This window comes from Castor canadensis, chromosome 16, assembly GCF_047511655.1.
Source record: "Castor canadensis chromosome 16, mCasCan1.hap1v2, whole genome shotgun sequence".
In the NCBI taxonomy this organism is placed as follows: domain Eukaryota; kingdom Metazoa; phylum Chordata; class Mammalia; order Rodentia; family Castoridae; genus Castor; species Castor canadensis.
In genome coordinates, this window is record NC_133401.1 from 48,239,895 (window position 1) to 48,255,694 (window position 15,800).

Below are 15,800 nucleotides of genomic sequence, written 5' to 3' on the forward strand. Positions count from 1 at the left end.
TTAATGTTGTGATCTTTGCAAGTCACTTAAATTTTCTGGATCCATTTCTTCACTTTAAAATGGGGATATTAGCATATTATACCCATCATTAGGATTAGAAATGATGCAAGTAAAATACACTTGAAATTTCTAAGTCAATAGTAGACACTTAGTACATGCTAGAAATATTGACTTCTAAAAACCATATTCCTCCTCTCCCACACTGGAGAGAATTCAATTCAAAAAGCACCACTAACAGTCTAATACACTTTATTAAAATGTTGACCAGCTCAAATTAATGTGACTTTAATTGGTTGAATGCAACTAAATCTCTCTTAGTAGAGGTAGACACTGGCCTATGGGTATAGACAGTGACTCTGCTGTGACTTGCCGTAAACCGTTGGGTGGTTCACTTAGACTTCATTCAAGAATCTGGAGTGTCGAATAAAAAGGTATCTTCAGTGTCTCTATTGGAAGGTTCTCTGAGAAACACAGTGGCAACATAGCATATTGGCACAGAGTTTGGGTGCTCGGTCAGATAGACTTATGTTTGTATGTTTGTTCATCATTTACCAGAAATGTGACCTTCAGCCTCTCATTTGACCAGCACCTTAATTTCCTTATCTGCATAGTGGTTGTAAAAGACCAAAAAGCTAAGTGGTGTTACTTCCAATAAAGAAACAAGATTACTACCAAGCTTGGCTTGCTCAAGGTGCTCAGAGGACTGTTAGGAAGATGTTTTCTAGAATTGAATACATCAAAGTGTTGAGAGCTATCGAAGGGTGGTGTTGGAGGCTTTGGGCACCCTTGGACCTGAACTTGAGGTCTAAGTTCTGTGGTCTAGGAATGCCCAGGGTTTTAACAGATGCCTTCTGTTAGGCTGACAAGTGGGCCCTGCTTTTCCATGGATGTTAAGTGTTCTAATGGTTGTTAATGTCGCATTAGTAAGGTCTTGAGAGAGCAGATACCATTTAAAAGAATTCCTAGATATTACTAAAATAGTGCTAACTAGTGTTTACTTAAAATTTCCTAGGTCCACAGCTCCCTTGAAAATAATTTGAATATCATATAGAACTCAATGTATGCTTTCTGTTTTGAGAAGCCATTGAAATTCAGTTGCTTGTTTTATTTTTTAACATGGCGTGTTTTAGGGAGTATTTTGGTAAAACTCTGCCTTATTTAAGCGTATCTAGAGGGATCTTTTATCAAAAGCAGATGTAAAATGAAAAAATTATGGGGAATATCCTTAGTAGTTACTATTTCTCTACACTCGAGATATTTAAGTTGTTGTTTTGAAGATTGTTTTGCTAAAAATGTCCTCATCTTTTTCTGTACATGTTTGGCTCTCATTCTGCAGGCTATTCCTGTCATGCACAGGCTGCAGTTGCTGGATGATGCCTTTTCCTTGTCTAAGTGAGTGTGTTGTCTTCTCTCATGGTTTTAGGGTGAATACCTTGAGAACTGTACAAAAATACCAGCTCCATCACTGCAAATATGCTTCTTTAATAAACACAGCCTGTAACTGATTAAGATTAGGGTCCAATTCTCAGGTCATAGTAGAATTTTACAGCATAAACAGTTGGAAGAAATAGTCTATCAGTTGAGATTTTGAAGTTCTCAAGGGTGATGGCCATAGCTCTAATTTTAATGAGATCTGGTTTATATTTTAATACATTGCATAATTATTGATTTCACGTATAATAAATTTACTCAGTGTAAGCTATACTTATAGGTATTTAACTCAGTCAATTATTACATGTTTATGATTTAAATTTTTAGACAATAAAATTATATATAATAAATGATCTATTCGTTGTCTCTTTGGCCTGTCCTTGTTCTCGAATATTTGTTGTGTCTTTACTGATTTTCCCCCTATGACCTGTAGCAAATTCCCTTTTCAGTACTTTGTTGAATCTCCTCTCCAAGGTCACTATGACTTTGATGCTGTTGACCACATCCTCCTGGAAACTCTTACATGCACACCTGATTTTCCTCATGTATCTAATTTCACTTCTTATTGCTGTGAACATCCTGAAGGCCAGTAATGGTTATGGCAGTTTCTTCTGACTTTTCTTTGGCTAGTTCATGCATTCTTAGGATTTCAGCAAGCATTTTAGCATGTACACAGACAGCATTCCAGATATAAAATGTTCATTAGTTATCCAAGTTCATTACCTTGAACACTGAATTATATTTTTTCCCCTTTTTCTTTTATTATTCATATGTGCATACAAGGCTTGGTTCATTTCTCCCCCCTGCCCCCACCCTCTCCCTTACCACCCACTCCACCCCCTCCCTCTCCCCCCCAATACCCAGCAGAAACTATTTTGCCCTTGTCTCTAATTTTGTTGAAGAGAGAGTATAAGCAATAACAGGAAGGGACAAGGGTTTTTGCTGCTTGAGATAAGGATAGCTATATAGGGAGTTGACTCACATTAATTTCCTGTGCGTGTGTGTTACCTTCTAGGCTAATTCCTTTTGATCTAACCTTTTCTCTAGTTCCTGTTTCCCTTTTCCTATTGGCCTCAGTTGCTTTTAAGGTATCTGCTTTAGTTTCTCTGCGTTAAGGGCAACAAATGCTAGCTAGTTTTTTAGGTGTCTTACCTATCCTCACCCCTCCCTTATGTGCTTGGTTTTGCTATCATTTTCTCTAGGTGTGTGTGTTGAGATGATACTCATTTTATTACCCAAACTTGAAACTTCAGAGATATCCTTGATTCCTTCCCTCCTTTCCTCTCTCTCTCTTTCATGCTCAGCCATTCATATCTTACCTGTTCATTCTTGGCAAGGTCTTTTCATTTCTCACCTTAGTACTTTCACTGCCCTCATGCTAAGCCAAGTGTTCATCATATTTTTTTCTGACCTATTATATTAGCCTGTCACCTTTACCATTTGAATTCCATTCTGTCTTCAACACTGTGGCAATATAACTTTTGTCATCAGTTGCCTCACATTAACCCAGTTACTTAAACACCTAGAGTACCTTCCCACCAAACCTTAATGCTTCACCCCAATATTCAAGGGTTTGAACCACCTTACCCATTAGTTTCTGTCTCCTGTACACACAGGCAAAACCCCTGCCTCTGTTAGCATTGACTGCATGTCACGCTAATTCCCACTTTATCTTCTTCATCCTGTGCTGCCTTCTCTACCCATTTCTGTCCTGCCCATCCTTCAGTGCTTTTCCCAAGTTCCTCTTCCATGAGGCCTTCCCTGACTTTCCCATGTGTGTGTTTTCCTTTGTTGAGACTTTATATTTGGTATTTGCTTCCTTTTCTGGGACCTTTCATTAATAGTTTCTTATGCATAAATCTCACCTCTTCACTAATGCTCTTAGTAGGTAAGTGTAGTGTCCTATGATCTAGTTTGCCCGCTGAAAACTGGCAAAGCATTAGATTGAGGATGACTTACAATCAGTACTTATTGATTGAAAATTATACTCTCCAAGAACATACACCAAATACACAATATTGTTTGCTCAATATCAGTCTAACATGTGACCAGGATTTTCTACAGCTTTCAATGTGGACCCTTGAATGTACCAAATTGAAATGAAAGGTCTGGCAACATTTCTTGGGTTCCATCTTATCAATAGGATGGGATCTCTACCATCTTGCTTTTGTATTTAATGTCACTAAATCAAATACCTTAGTAAAATTAGGCATTGAAACACAGAGCAGGGCTGGTGTATAGCTCAAGTGGTAGAACACCTGCCTAACAAACACAAGGCCCTGAGTTCAAACCCCCAATATTGCCTAAAAAATGGAGCACATATGGAAAGAGTACAAATCATGCAGGAGGTGAAGGTGTTTTTTGAGTGTGTGTGTGTTTTTTTTAAACCAAACAGAAACAATTATATTGAGATTGAAACAGCACTTGATTTAACCAAGTACCTTGCTGAAGAAGATGAAATCATAGTATGGCATGAAGTTTTGGTAAACTTGGTAACCAGGGATCATGTTTCTGATGTGAACAACTATGATTTATACCCATTATTAAAGGTAATTTCATGCTTTGTTAGTTTTAAAATAAATCCTCTCTTCCTCTTTCCATATTCTAGCCGACATCAGAGAGACAGAACTTCTCAAGGCAAAGACCTATTCATTTTCATTTTCTTTGCAATAGCTGAGTATTCTTAGAAGAAAATACCTTAGCCATAGACTAAGTCTAGATGGTAACCATGACAGAATTCAGGAAAGGGTCTTCATTCTTGGTAAAGTGACAGTATATACAAAGACACCAGAAGTTGTAGAGATAAAAATAACTTTTTTCTTATGGAAAAGGATAACATCTATTACAAACTATCTCCTAAGAGATTTTTGTAGGCAGACAGATATCATTTAGCAGCCCTAGGTTCCTAATTGCTACACTCAGATTGAGAAGATAAGCCATTGAAATCCATTCAAGAAAGGGAAAGGTTTTAAAGCTTCTTTTGATGTTAGAGAGGAAAATTGGAATTAATGAAGAAATGACATGTCATTTTAAATGAGAGAATGTGAACAGAGAGAAGTTCCATTATTAGATCTTAAATAGTACTAATAAGAACGATGACTCAGTAAAGTACATCTTGTACAAGTACTGAGAATAACCATGAAACCCTCTGTATGATTAATATATACTACTAATAATAAGAATAAAAAGAAAGGTGTCAAAGTAAAAGAGAGCAACTCCTTCAGACTTAGGAGTTACAAGCAAACCAGAAAGTATACTAGGGGGGGATTACACGTGAATTTCTAGGGTATTTTGAGGGTGATACCACAAATACCCCAGGTTCCAGATGTACCTTTTTTTTTTGTAGTACCCAAAACATTGATGGGAACTTAATTGAGTTTTAAGAATGGTGACCACTAGAAGGCTCTTAATGGCTGGGTTGAGGTGGGTCACTGATGGTATCTGATAACTAGTTCTGGGTAAAGAAGTAAAAATAATACTTGTATTTAAAGAACTTCAGTGGATAGCAGCTAGTTTGTTCTGATGGATGTATTAGCAAAAAATTAATTTTTATGATCTTATGTCTACCAACTGATAGTTGGAGAAACTATTTCAATTTATTCAGGACATAAATCAGTTTTCCTTCATTTGGAGGTATACATGCTGAATATAGAAGTTTTAAGGTAGAAAGATTTTTTACTTTTACAATTTTCTCTATATTGAAAACAGCAGGAAATTTTGGGGCAGATACTAAATAATAGTAAAAGCTAATATTTATTTTGCTCTTACTGTGTGCCAGACAGTGTACTCACAGATATTATTTTATTTAATTCTCTCAAAACACTGCAGCACTGGCATTATTACAAGCCAGATTTTGCCTATAAGTGAACTGAACCTAGAAAAGTAAAGAATCAGTTATACAGTTAGTAACAAGTATCATTTCTGAAGAAATAGCTGTCACTTTTCTATGAATATTTTTTAAGCTAAATAGAAACACAGTGAAAATTCAGTGTGTGAGCCAGAACTAACAGTATATTTTCTTTTTGGTTTACAGAAATATCTACTAAAGAGACTGAGTTCAGTTTGGAATATTTATTCAACTATAATTCGTGAAAATATGGCCGCATTGAGAGAGAATTATTTAGCTCTGTGAGTATTTCTAAGCAGTGAAAATTGGATAAAGCAGATGGACTTCCATATTTGTAAAATAAAATCTTAGTCATTATTATTTATTAAAAGCATTTGTACACTGTTTGAGAACCATGGCTCTGGGACTGGGGAGCCACCTTTATCCTCATAGGAAATAATAGCTTAATTAACTGCAAAGCACATGTGTACAGTAGAAACTTGTAGCTCTGTATCTCAAACTTTAGGCTATTGGTTGAAACTTGTAAGTGAATCCTACTCTAGGTGAAGGATTAAGGGTTAAGCAAAACTACCTCATACCAGTAAGTTGAAAGTCATGGGCAAACCATTGGGAAAATCCCTCTGTATTATTGTTAACAGGAATTTTATCATGATGAAAACATGAGATAGATTGACAGAGATACCTATCAGTTACTTGAATATGAGCACGTTTTAGTATTGCATAGGATTTTTCCAGTAAGTACGTGGTCATGATGGTCTGTCTGTGCAGGCTGGGCTTCAAGATTTCAAGGGAGAGGTATTATTAGCCTCAACTTCTAGTCAACACCAATATCAAATTTATTAAGCCAAACAAGAAATACAACACATACAAAATGATTGTTTCCTCTCAATAGTGCCCTTCTAAGAGGGTAGAAATTTTAGTGCTAGGGTATGTAACTGAAAGGACATAGAATTGAATGGAGAGGAAAGATGGTGAGGACTATCTAGGATAGAGTGGGTAGGTGTTGTGTGAATGAATAGGAAGACACTGTGCTGACCCAGGCAACACATATGTTAATCACACATTTTCTTGGCTCTCCTAAGTTGGAGTGATGCTTGTGTAGCATTCTGGGGCCAGTTCTTCAATTTGAGATCTTGGGGAGTGGCTGCATTTCCGCAGAATTCCATCTTGTTGCAGCCAGGTTGGGATTGGGATCAGTAGGAAGAGGTTATAAGTATGGAAATGAAAGTCCAGAACAGTCTCTCAGAGGACTTCCACCCTTGAACATTCCACATCTGCTTATCAGAATGTCAGGCGAGGCTGGATTGAAACTGGAGGGTGGAGTAACAGAAATTTGGCTTTTGCATTTTCTGGAAACTTGTGACCAGTTTGGCTTCCTTTATCCAGACTTCAATCTTGGAGAACGTAGTAAGATACCCTACAAGGGTGAATTCTGCCCGAATTCACTGTTGTTCTTTACTGTGGGTTTTTTTTCTTTGAACTTCTTATGTTTTGAACTATAATATGTACTCCTCAGTTATAAAAACAAATCAACAAAACCAACCCCTCTGTTATTTTCCTGGACATGTGTATAATAGCCAGGAGGAATAGGGAAAGAAACAGACATCTAAGCAAGAGAAAGCAAACTGTACAAGGGGATAAATAAACTATTTCTTTCTTTATCCTGTATAGAGGAAGAATTTGAAGTGTATTAAATCAGATACTCCAAAGGCTTTTTTTAAATCCATAAGGCAATTATTGTAAGAGGGAGGAAAAGTAAATTGACAACAGATGTGGAGTGGTACATCCATGTGTGTTTGAAGGAAATGAAGGATGGCAGTAACTTATTTCTAACTTTCAAAAAATACTAGTCTTAGGAGGTCTTTGGTGCCTGAGAGCCTCTCTGTGAATGTTTTCTGGATCTTAAATATGTATGTTATCACAAAAGCCATTTTTAAAAATAAACCTGTTGTTATTGGCAGGATGTTTTAATCTACTCTTCCTTTTATGAAATTCACATTCTTGAGAACAGAAAACTGATCTGCTTTTCTTTGGCTTTTCCTGCAAGAATATCACTGGAAAAACTTTTTGGAGCTGCATGTTGGTTAGGTCTTGAAGACTGTCTTCAGCTGTCAAGACAGCTCTTCAGAGAATGGATGAGCCATCCTGAGAATGAGTAAGGGCAATCCTATAAAGTAATTCCCCTGGCAGTATATTTTCTTTTCACACCAATGAGTTCTCTACTTTCAGAGTGATCATTTTGCTTTCACTTGCTTAATCTCTCTCCCTGATTTCTTTTCAAATATCCTTTCTTTAAAAAAAAATCCAATTGCCCAAATTAGGTTCGTGCAAAATAACACAAGATTAGAATTTGTACTCTGAATTGTCAACCACAATGGGTCATTACTGGTGTGTTCTCTTAATACACATTGATAGTGAATTCGCTGTACTTGTTTTAAGTCTTGAGAGGTTCTTTCTGGTTGTTTACTAATGTTATATTTGTGAACATATCAGGACCTCCCTCTCCCCCTTTCATTTGCAGTCTCACTGAGAGCTGAAAACTACGATTCTGTTGTTTTGGGCTTCATTATTTCTGATATACTACTTCAGATGAACTCTTGGGAAATGTGTTACAGTCCACATTGTACATTCTAGTTTAATTTTCTGAAAACTCAGTTTCTCAACTAACGGTGATGCCTTCTCACAATATTAATGATAATGAAAGTTCCCATGATTGCCTCTCTAGATCTCTACTTTTGATGTTATGTGTGAGACCTTAACTATTTTTTTCTAGATTTCTACTTCTAAATATATGACAACCTGGGTAAATATATAACTATTTTTCATTACACCTTTCAGAATACCTTATCTGATTAAAAATGTGATTCAGTGTTATGGCATTGCCTTGGGAAGTGATGAAGAGTGGGACTTTTTGTTAAATTTCTATATGAATACAACAAATGAAGATGAAAGGATTCATCTTACTTATGCTCTTAGCTGCAGTAAAGACCCATGGATACTTAACAGGTGATTGTGGCCAACTTGCCTTCAAAGTTCCTGATATACAATTCATATACTGAGAGAGAGAGATTGAAACATGCATATTTGTGCATCACTGACTTAGACCCTTCAAATCCAATTATTTACCTTCTATTGGATTTTTAAAAATTTGTTTCCTATCTGTCAATGCCCTCTTGTAGGTTTCTGGAGTATGCCATCACTACAGCTCCATCTACTTTTAATGAAACAAATGTCATAGAAACAGTGGCAGCATCAGAAGTTGGCCGTTACATCGCAAAGGACTTTTTAGTCAATAATTGGCAGGCTGTGAGTACAAGGTAAGAAAGAAGCATGTGGGTCACTGGTTTGTGGTAGAAGCTCAGCTATAGTCTAGAGAGGTCACAAAAATCCTTAGTTCTGTCTAGAAAAGAGATTTCTCTGCATTTTGTCTCAACCACAAAGTGGAAGAGACAAAAAGCCATATCCTCAGGTTTGGCTCTCTGTATGAAAGTGATTTGCATAGGATATTATCTATCTCAGTTTTCCCATCATGCCCACCAAGAAATTTGTCTTAAGAGACACAAATTTGAGCAAATCATGTATTTTTGGCCTGAGTGTACTCATTCATTCATTTATTTCTTGAAGTATATCACCACGTCTTTAAGAAACTATGTTCATTACTACAGTGGCCTGTATATATTTCCTTTATATATCTGGATTCTGGATTCCTGAGGTTTTAATTTTTCTTACCTTTTGAAATTAAATCTACTCTTTTCCTAGCCTCTCTGTTAGGTAAAATACACATTACTGTGTAAAATTCAGACAGAGAGCCCTAGATGGCTGGTCTTCCTGGATATTACATTCTTAAAACATCAGGATTAATGTGTCCCTACAAATACTCATATACTTTAGACTTAGATACAAAGTAGCCAAGAGTTAAGATCGGAGCAACTGAAAAGTTAGAAGATACTTTTTATAAATAAGTTTATCTCTTTCTTTGAGCCAGGCCTGATGTTCTGCACCTATAATCCCTGCACTGGCCATTTAAAATGGCAGAAAGATGATGAATTTGAGGTCAGTCTAGCCTCATAGTGAGTTCCAGCCAGATGGGTCTAAATGGTGAGACTCTTTCTAAAAAAAAATGTCTTTAAAAGAAAAATACACTTAGAATATAAATATTTAAGGATACAGATATTCACAGTTCTCTTACAGAAACAAAATGATGGGATATTTTCCTTTTGTAAAAATATTTCTTAAACACCATAGAGGTGTTTTTGTATCAGAAATTGAAAATGTGTAGATGGAAACTTATTGATCCTGTATTATTTTTCTAGCTCACCAGTACACACATACTCCCATACAATGAGAATATGTTCCTTCTCTCCTGTTTTGGATTATCTGTAGTTCCTGATTCATTGCTTTAGAGGAATGTATACATTCCTTACATTTTCAGGATTCACTCACACTTTAGAGGTGAATTAGGTCTTCTATTCTTGTTAAAGTCATTGAAGATAATCTCCTTCTTCCTTAGCCCTACCTCCCACTGGAAATATGGAAGTTGAACTTTAATTCAGAATTATTCACAGGTCCCTTTTTGGTCTGAGGCTTCCCTTTATTGCATGGTTTGTCTGTTGTTATTTGTGGAGCTTTTCACAAACTCTGTCCCCAGGTGCACTCTGGTTCTAGCAGATCTGATTCTTCCATCTGCTTCTTGTTGCTTTGACCAACTTGCTTCAAGTCATTCATTTCAGCCACAGTCTTTGACTCTTCTTCCAGAATCTCCTGTTACCCTCTTTAGTAAGAATTTTGGAATTATTGAGAAAACAGCTCTTTTAAGAAGTATGTCAAAGGCCAGGGATGTAGCTCAGTGGTACAGCACTTGCCTAGCATGAGTGGGGCACTGGGTTTGATCAACAGCAGTGGAAAAAAAGTCACTATTTACCAGAGGACACACCTTAGTCACCACAGGCTGTGACATCTCCTTTCCTTCTGTTGCAGCAGGGCCCTGAGGAAGACACATGTTCACAGTGGCTTTTCAGGTTTAGTAGTTCACAGTGCCTAGCTCTTGGTATGCTTATATCACTTCATAAGCAATAAGGATCTTATGTATTGCTGTGGTTCAAGGTGAGGTGGTACCTGTCAGTTCCAGGAAATATCTACACACAGACAGGTGAACCTAGGCACAAACCAGAAACTTTTGAACTTAGCAGAGCTTCAGAATCACCTGGATGGTTAATAAAGATCCTAATTCCACCTAGGCATTTAAAAACAAAATGGGATAATTGGTACCTTTCAGTGGCTTCCCAGGTGATGCCATGGGATCAGTTGACATTGTATTTAAAATTATATAAGGCCCAATATGGTAATCACTAGCTAACATGTGGATATTTACATTAATTAAAATGAAATAAAATCCAGATTCAGTTCCTCAGTTGCATTAGCTCTGTCTGAAGTGCTCAGTGAGGCTGGTGGCTACTATACTGGACAGTGCAGATTAAGAACATTTTTTTTTTTGAGGCACCAGAGTTTGAACTCAGGACTTCATGTTTGCCAGGCAGGCACTCTATCACTTGAGCAACTCTGCCAGCCCCATCCTTTAAGTTTCAAGTGAGAAATCTATTCAGTTAGAAGCATGTTATTGTTATTTTTTTTTAGTCTAGTGACTGAAGAGGTATTACTGTGAGGGATACATCACAGTAGAACAAAAGCTGTCCAGCAGCAGTGCCAAATGTGTCTTGGGTGATATACATGTTTACTTTGGGATTTAGAGTGAAATAAAGAAAACGGATACCCAGATTTAGACTCCAACAAAGCAAAGATAAACTATACCAAGGAACCCAAAGAGCCCACAAGAACAACCTGAAAGAAGAAATCCTACAAGTAATTAATGAGAGTTTCATACAGATGTTACTAGACATGGTCAAACAAAATGCACAGGAGGCATTCAAGAAATTTCAAGACAACAAAATTAAAGAACATGAGAAAACACAGAAACAAATAAATGAAATAATAGGAACCCTAAATAAATACCAAACTGAAACAGAGATCACCATAAACAGAGAGATAAATGAATTAAGGGCAAAAATTGACAATATTAAAGAGGAAGTAACCAATGATATGGAAAACCTCAGAAAAAAGAATGAAACAGAATTGCAAAACAAAATGGAAGGTTAGTCTACCAGAATAGAACAAACAGAAGACAGAATCTCAGAACTTGAAGATGAAAGGGCAATTAAAGGAAAAACTGAAAAACTATTAGTTAAACAACTCAAGACCTGTGAAAAGAAAATGCAAGAATTCACTGACTCCATCAAAAGACCAAACTTGAGAATCATGGGCATTGAAGAAGGAGAATAGGTGCAAGCAAAAAGAATGCATAATATATTCAACAAAATTATAACAGAAAATTTCCCAAATCTAGAGAAAACTATGCCCATTCAGGTAGTGGAAGCCTCCAGAACACCAAACAGACCTGATCAAAATAGAACTACTCCATGACATATTATCATTAAAACAACAAGTACAGAGACTAGAGAAAGAATATTGAAGGCTGTATGAGAGAAAAACCAAATAACACACAAAGGTAAACCCATCAAAATCACAGCAGACTTCTCAACAGAAACATTAAAAGCAAGAAGAGCTTGGGTGAGATCTTCTAAGCACTGAATGAAAATAACTTCAATCCTAGGATGCTCTACCCAGCAAAACTATCATTCAAAATAGATGGAACAATAAAAGTCTTCCATGATAAGCAGAAACAAAAACAATATATGACCACCAAGCCACCACTACAAAAGATTCTCCAAGGAATTCTGTGCACAGAAAATGAAAGCAAACAAAATCATGAAAGGGCAGGTAATACCAAACCACAGGAGAAGAAAAGGGAAAAAAGTAAAGAATAACATTGATTCAGCTACACACAATCAAACCCTTAATCAACAAAGATTAATTACGTGATAGGGATCACCACGTACTTATCAATACTAACACCAAATGTTAATGGTCTAAATTCCCCCATCAAAAGACACCGATTGGCAAACTGGATTAAAAAGGAAGATCCAACAATCTGCTGCCTACAGGAGATCCACCTCATTGACAGAAATAAGCACAGGCTGAGAGTGAAAGGTTGGAAGAAGATTTACCAAGCCAATGGTTCCTGAAAACAGGCAGGGGTAGCAATACTTATCTCAGACAAAGTAGGGGTAGCAATACTTATCTCAGACAAAGTAGACTTCAAACCTACATTGGTCAAACGAGATAAAGAAGGACACTCCATACTAATAAAAGGGGAAATAGACCAAAAGGAAATAACAGTTATCAACCTGTATGCATCCAACATCAATGCACCCAATTTCATCAATCATACTTCAACATATATAGACTCCAACACAGTGGTAGCGGGAGACCTTAACACCCCCCTATCACCAATAGATAGGTCATCCAAACAAAAAAAAAATCAATAAAGAAGTCCTAGAACTAAATCACACCATAGATCAAATGGACCTACCTGATGTCTACAGAATATTTCATCCAACACAATACACAATACACATTCTTCTCAGCAGCCCATGGAACCTTCTCAAAAATTGATCATATCTTGGGCACAAAGCAAGCCTCAGCAAATATAAGAAAATAGAAATAATCCTGTGCAATCTGTCTGATCTCAATGCACTAAAACTAGAACTCAACAACAAAAGCCCAGTAAAAAATAGGCAAACAATTGGAAGCCAAACAACACATTGCTCAATGATCAATGGCTCATTGATGAAATAAAAGAGGAAGTTAAAAGGTTCCTGGAAGTTAATGAAAATGAAAACACAACCTACTGGAATGTATGGGACACAGCAAAGGCAGTCCTAAGAGGAATGTTTATAGCCATGAGTGCATATATTAAAAGGTCAGAAAGATCTCAAATCAATTACCTAATGCTACATCTCAAACTCCCAGACACCGTAAACAGCTTCAGCAAAGTTACAGGATACAAAATCAACTTACAAAAATCATTAGCTTTTCTATACACCAACAATGAACAAACTGAGAAGGAATATATGGAAACAATTCCATTCCCAATAGCCTCAAAAAAAAATCAAATACCTAGTAGTAAACTTAACAAAGGATGTGAATGACCTCTACCTCTACGAGGAGAATTACAAACTCCTGAAGAAAGAGATCAAGGAAGACTACAAAAGATGGAAAGATCTCCCATGCTCATGGATCAGTAGAATCAACATAGTAAAAATGGCTATACTACCAAAAGCAACCTACATGTTTAATGCAATTCCCATCAAAATCCCAATGACTTTCTTCACAGAGATTGAAAAATCTACCCTAAAGTTCATTTGGAACCACAAGAGACTGCGAATAGCCAAGACAATACTCAGCAAAAAGAGCAATGCTGGAGGTATCACAATACCTGACTTCAAACTATGTTACAAAGCAATAGCAATAAAAACAGCATGGTACTGGCACAAAAACAGACATGAAGACCAGTGGAACAGAATAGAGGACCTGAGTATGAATCCACACAACTATACCCACCTCATTTTTGACAAAGGGGCCAAAAATATATGAGGGAGAAAAGACAGCCTCTTCAACAAATGTTGCTGGGAAAAGTGGTTACCCGTCTGCAAGAAACTGAAACTAGATCCATGTCTATCACCCCGTACTAGTATCAACTTAAAATGGATCAAGGACCTAAATATCAGACCTGAAACTCTGAAACTCTGAAGTTACTACAGGAAGGAGCAGGAAGCACTCTGGAACTAATAGGTATAGGCAAGGACTTCCTCAATAGAATCCCAGCATCCCAGCAACTAAGAGAAAGGATGAATAAATGGGACTTCATAAAATTAAAAAGCTTCTGCACAACAAAAGAAATGATGTCTAAACTGAAGAGATGACCCACAGAGTGGGAGAAAATATTTGCCAGCTATACATCAGACAAGGGACTGAAAAACCAGAATATACAGGGAACTTAAGAAGCTAAACTCTCCTAAAATCAATAAACCAATTAAGAAATGGGCAACTGAACTAAATGGAACTTTCTCAAAAGAAGAAATTCAGTGGCCAAAAGCACATGAAAGAATGCTCACCATCTCTAGCCATAAAGGAAATGCAAATCAAAACCTCACTAAGATCCCATCTCACCCAGGTTAAAATAGCCATCATCAAAAATACCACCAACAACATGTGTTGGTGAGGATGTGGGGAAAAAGGAACCCTGTCCACTGCTGGTGGGAATGCAAGCTGGTGCAACCACTCTGGAAAAAAATTTGGAGGCTTCTTAAAAATCTAAAGATAGACCTGCCATATGATCCAGCAATCCCACTCCTGGGGATATAACCAAAGGAATGCAACACAGGTTACTCCAAAGGCACCTGCACACCCATGTTTATTGCAGTGCTATTCACATAGCCAAGTTATGGAAACAACAAAGATGCCCCACTATTGATGAATGATCAAGAAAATGTGGTACTTGTACACAATGGAATTTTACTCAGCCATGAAGAAGAATGAAATCTTCTCATTTGCAGGTAAATGGATGGAACTGGAGAACATCATTCTGTGCGAGGTCAGCCAGGCTCAGAAGACCAAAAATCATATGTTCTCCCTCATATGTGGACTTTAGATCTAGGGCAAATGCAGCAATGTGGTTGGACTTGGATCACATGACAAGGGGAGAGCACATACAGGAGGTATGGGGATAGGTAGGAAACCCAAAACATGAAAGTGTTTGATGTCCTCACTCCAGAGGAACTAATATGGAAACCTTTAAAGCGACAGAGGTCAATATGAGAAGGGGATCAGGAACCAGTGTAAATATCAGTTAGAGATGAATCAACATGGGTCATAACACATGTGTACACGAAAGCAATGCTAGGAATATTTCTGTATAGCTATCCTTAACTCAACTAGCAAAAACGCTTTGTCTTTCTTATTATGCTTGTGTCTTTTCTTCAACAAAATTAGAGATAAGGGCAGAACAGGACCTGCCTGGAACTGAGGTGGGGGAGGGGGGGAGGGGGAAGAAATGACCCAAACAATGTATGCACATGTGAATAAATGAATAAAAAAATTCTGCTTTTCTATATCAAGGCCCAGTTCAAGCTGTTCTGGAGGGATGTAAAGTGACCAGTGTCTGTTATGTGTTTGCAATAGCGTCTGGTGAGTGCTGTAGAGGAGACACAGCAGATTCAAAGGGAAGAAGGGATTTGATTGTGATTTGAACAAGCAAAGTTAGAAGTCTCCTATATGGAAGACAGGTCACCAGGAAATGTCTGGAGCTTAGAAAAGGAGAGATGGGGTGGGGAAAATAAGGACGGGTCAAGGGATGGAGAGGTGGTAACAGGCTTGGTGCTTAATGTGAGGAAGTCTAATTTTGTGTTTTCTTCATTGGCAGTCTGTTTCTATCATGTGAAATGTGAGGCTTACAGTACATGCTTAATGGTAATTGTGGAGGCTGTGGGGTGGGCAGTTCTAGAATGTGGGATGGTGGCAGATCTACAAAGGGTTTATTCCTCTGAGAATTATGGAAAATGTCTCC

General features: G+C 37.3%; 1 protein-coding gene across 5 annotated transcripts in view; it reads left to right on the top strand.

Annotated features, from left to right (window-relative positions):
* The window catches only part of Lvrn (laeverin), a 109,541-nt gene that overhangs the window by 48,938 nt on the left and 44,803 nt on the right, over positions 1 to 15,800 (top strand). For all 5 annotated transcript variants that reach the window (XM_020171569.2, XM_074056990.1, XM_020171568.2 and 2 more), the window contains exons 13-18: positions 1,337 to 1,392; positions 3,827 to 3,980; positions 5,465 to 5,559; positions 7,326 to 7,433; positions 8,117 to 8,284; positions 8,458 to 8,595. In XM_020171569.2, the coding sequence (XP_020027158.2) occupies positions 1,337 to 1,392; positions 3,827 to 3,980; positions 5,465 to 5,559; positions 7,326 to 7,433; positions 8,117 to 8,284; positions 8,458 to 8,595 (719 nt within the window). The remainder of the gene's footprint in view (positions 1 to 1,336; positions 1,393 to 3,826; positions 3,981 to 5,464; positions 5,560 to 7,325; positions 7,434 to 8,116; positions 8,285 to 8,457; positions 8,596 to 15,800) is intronic.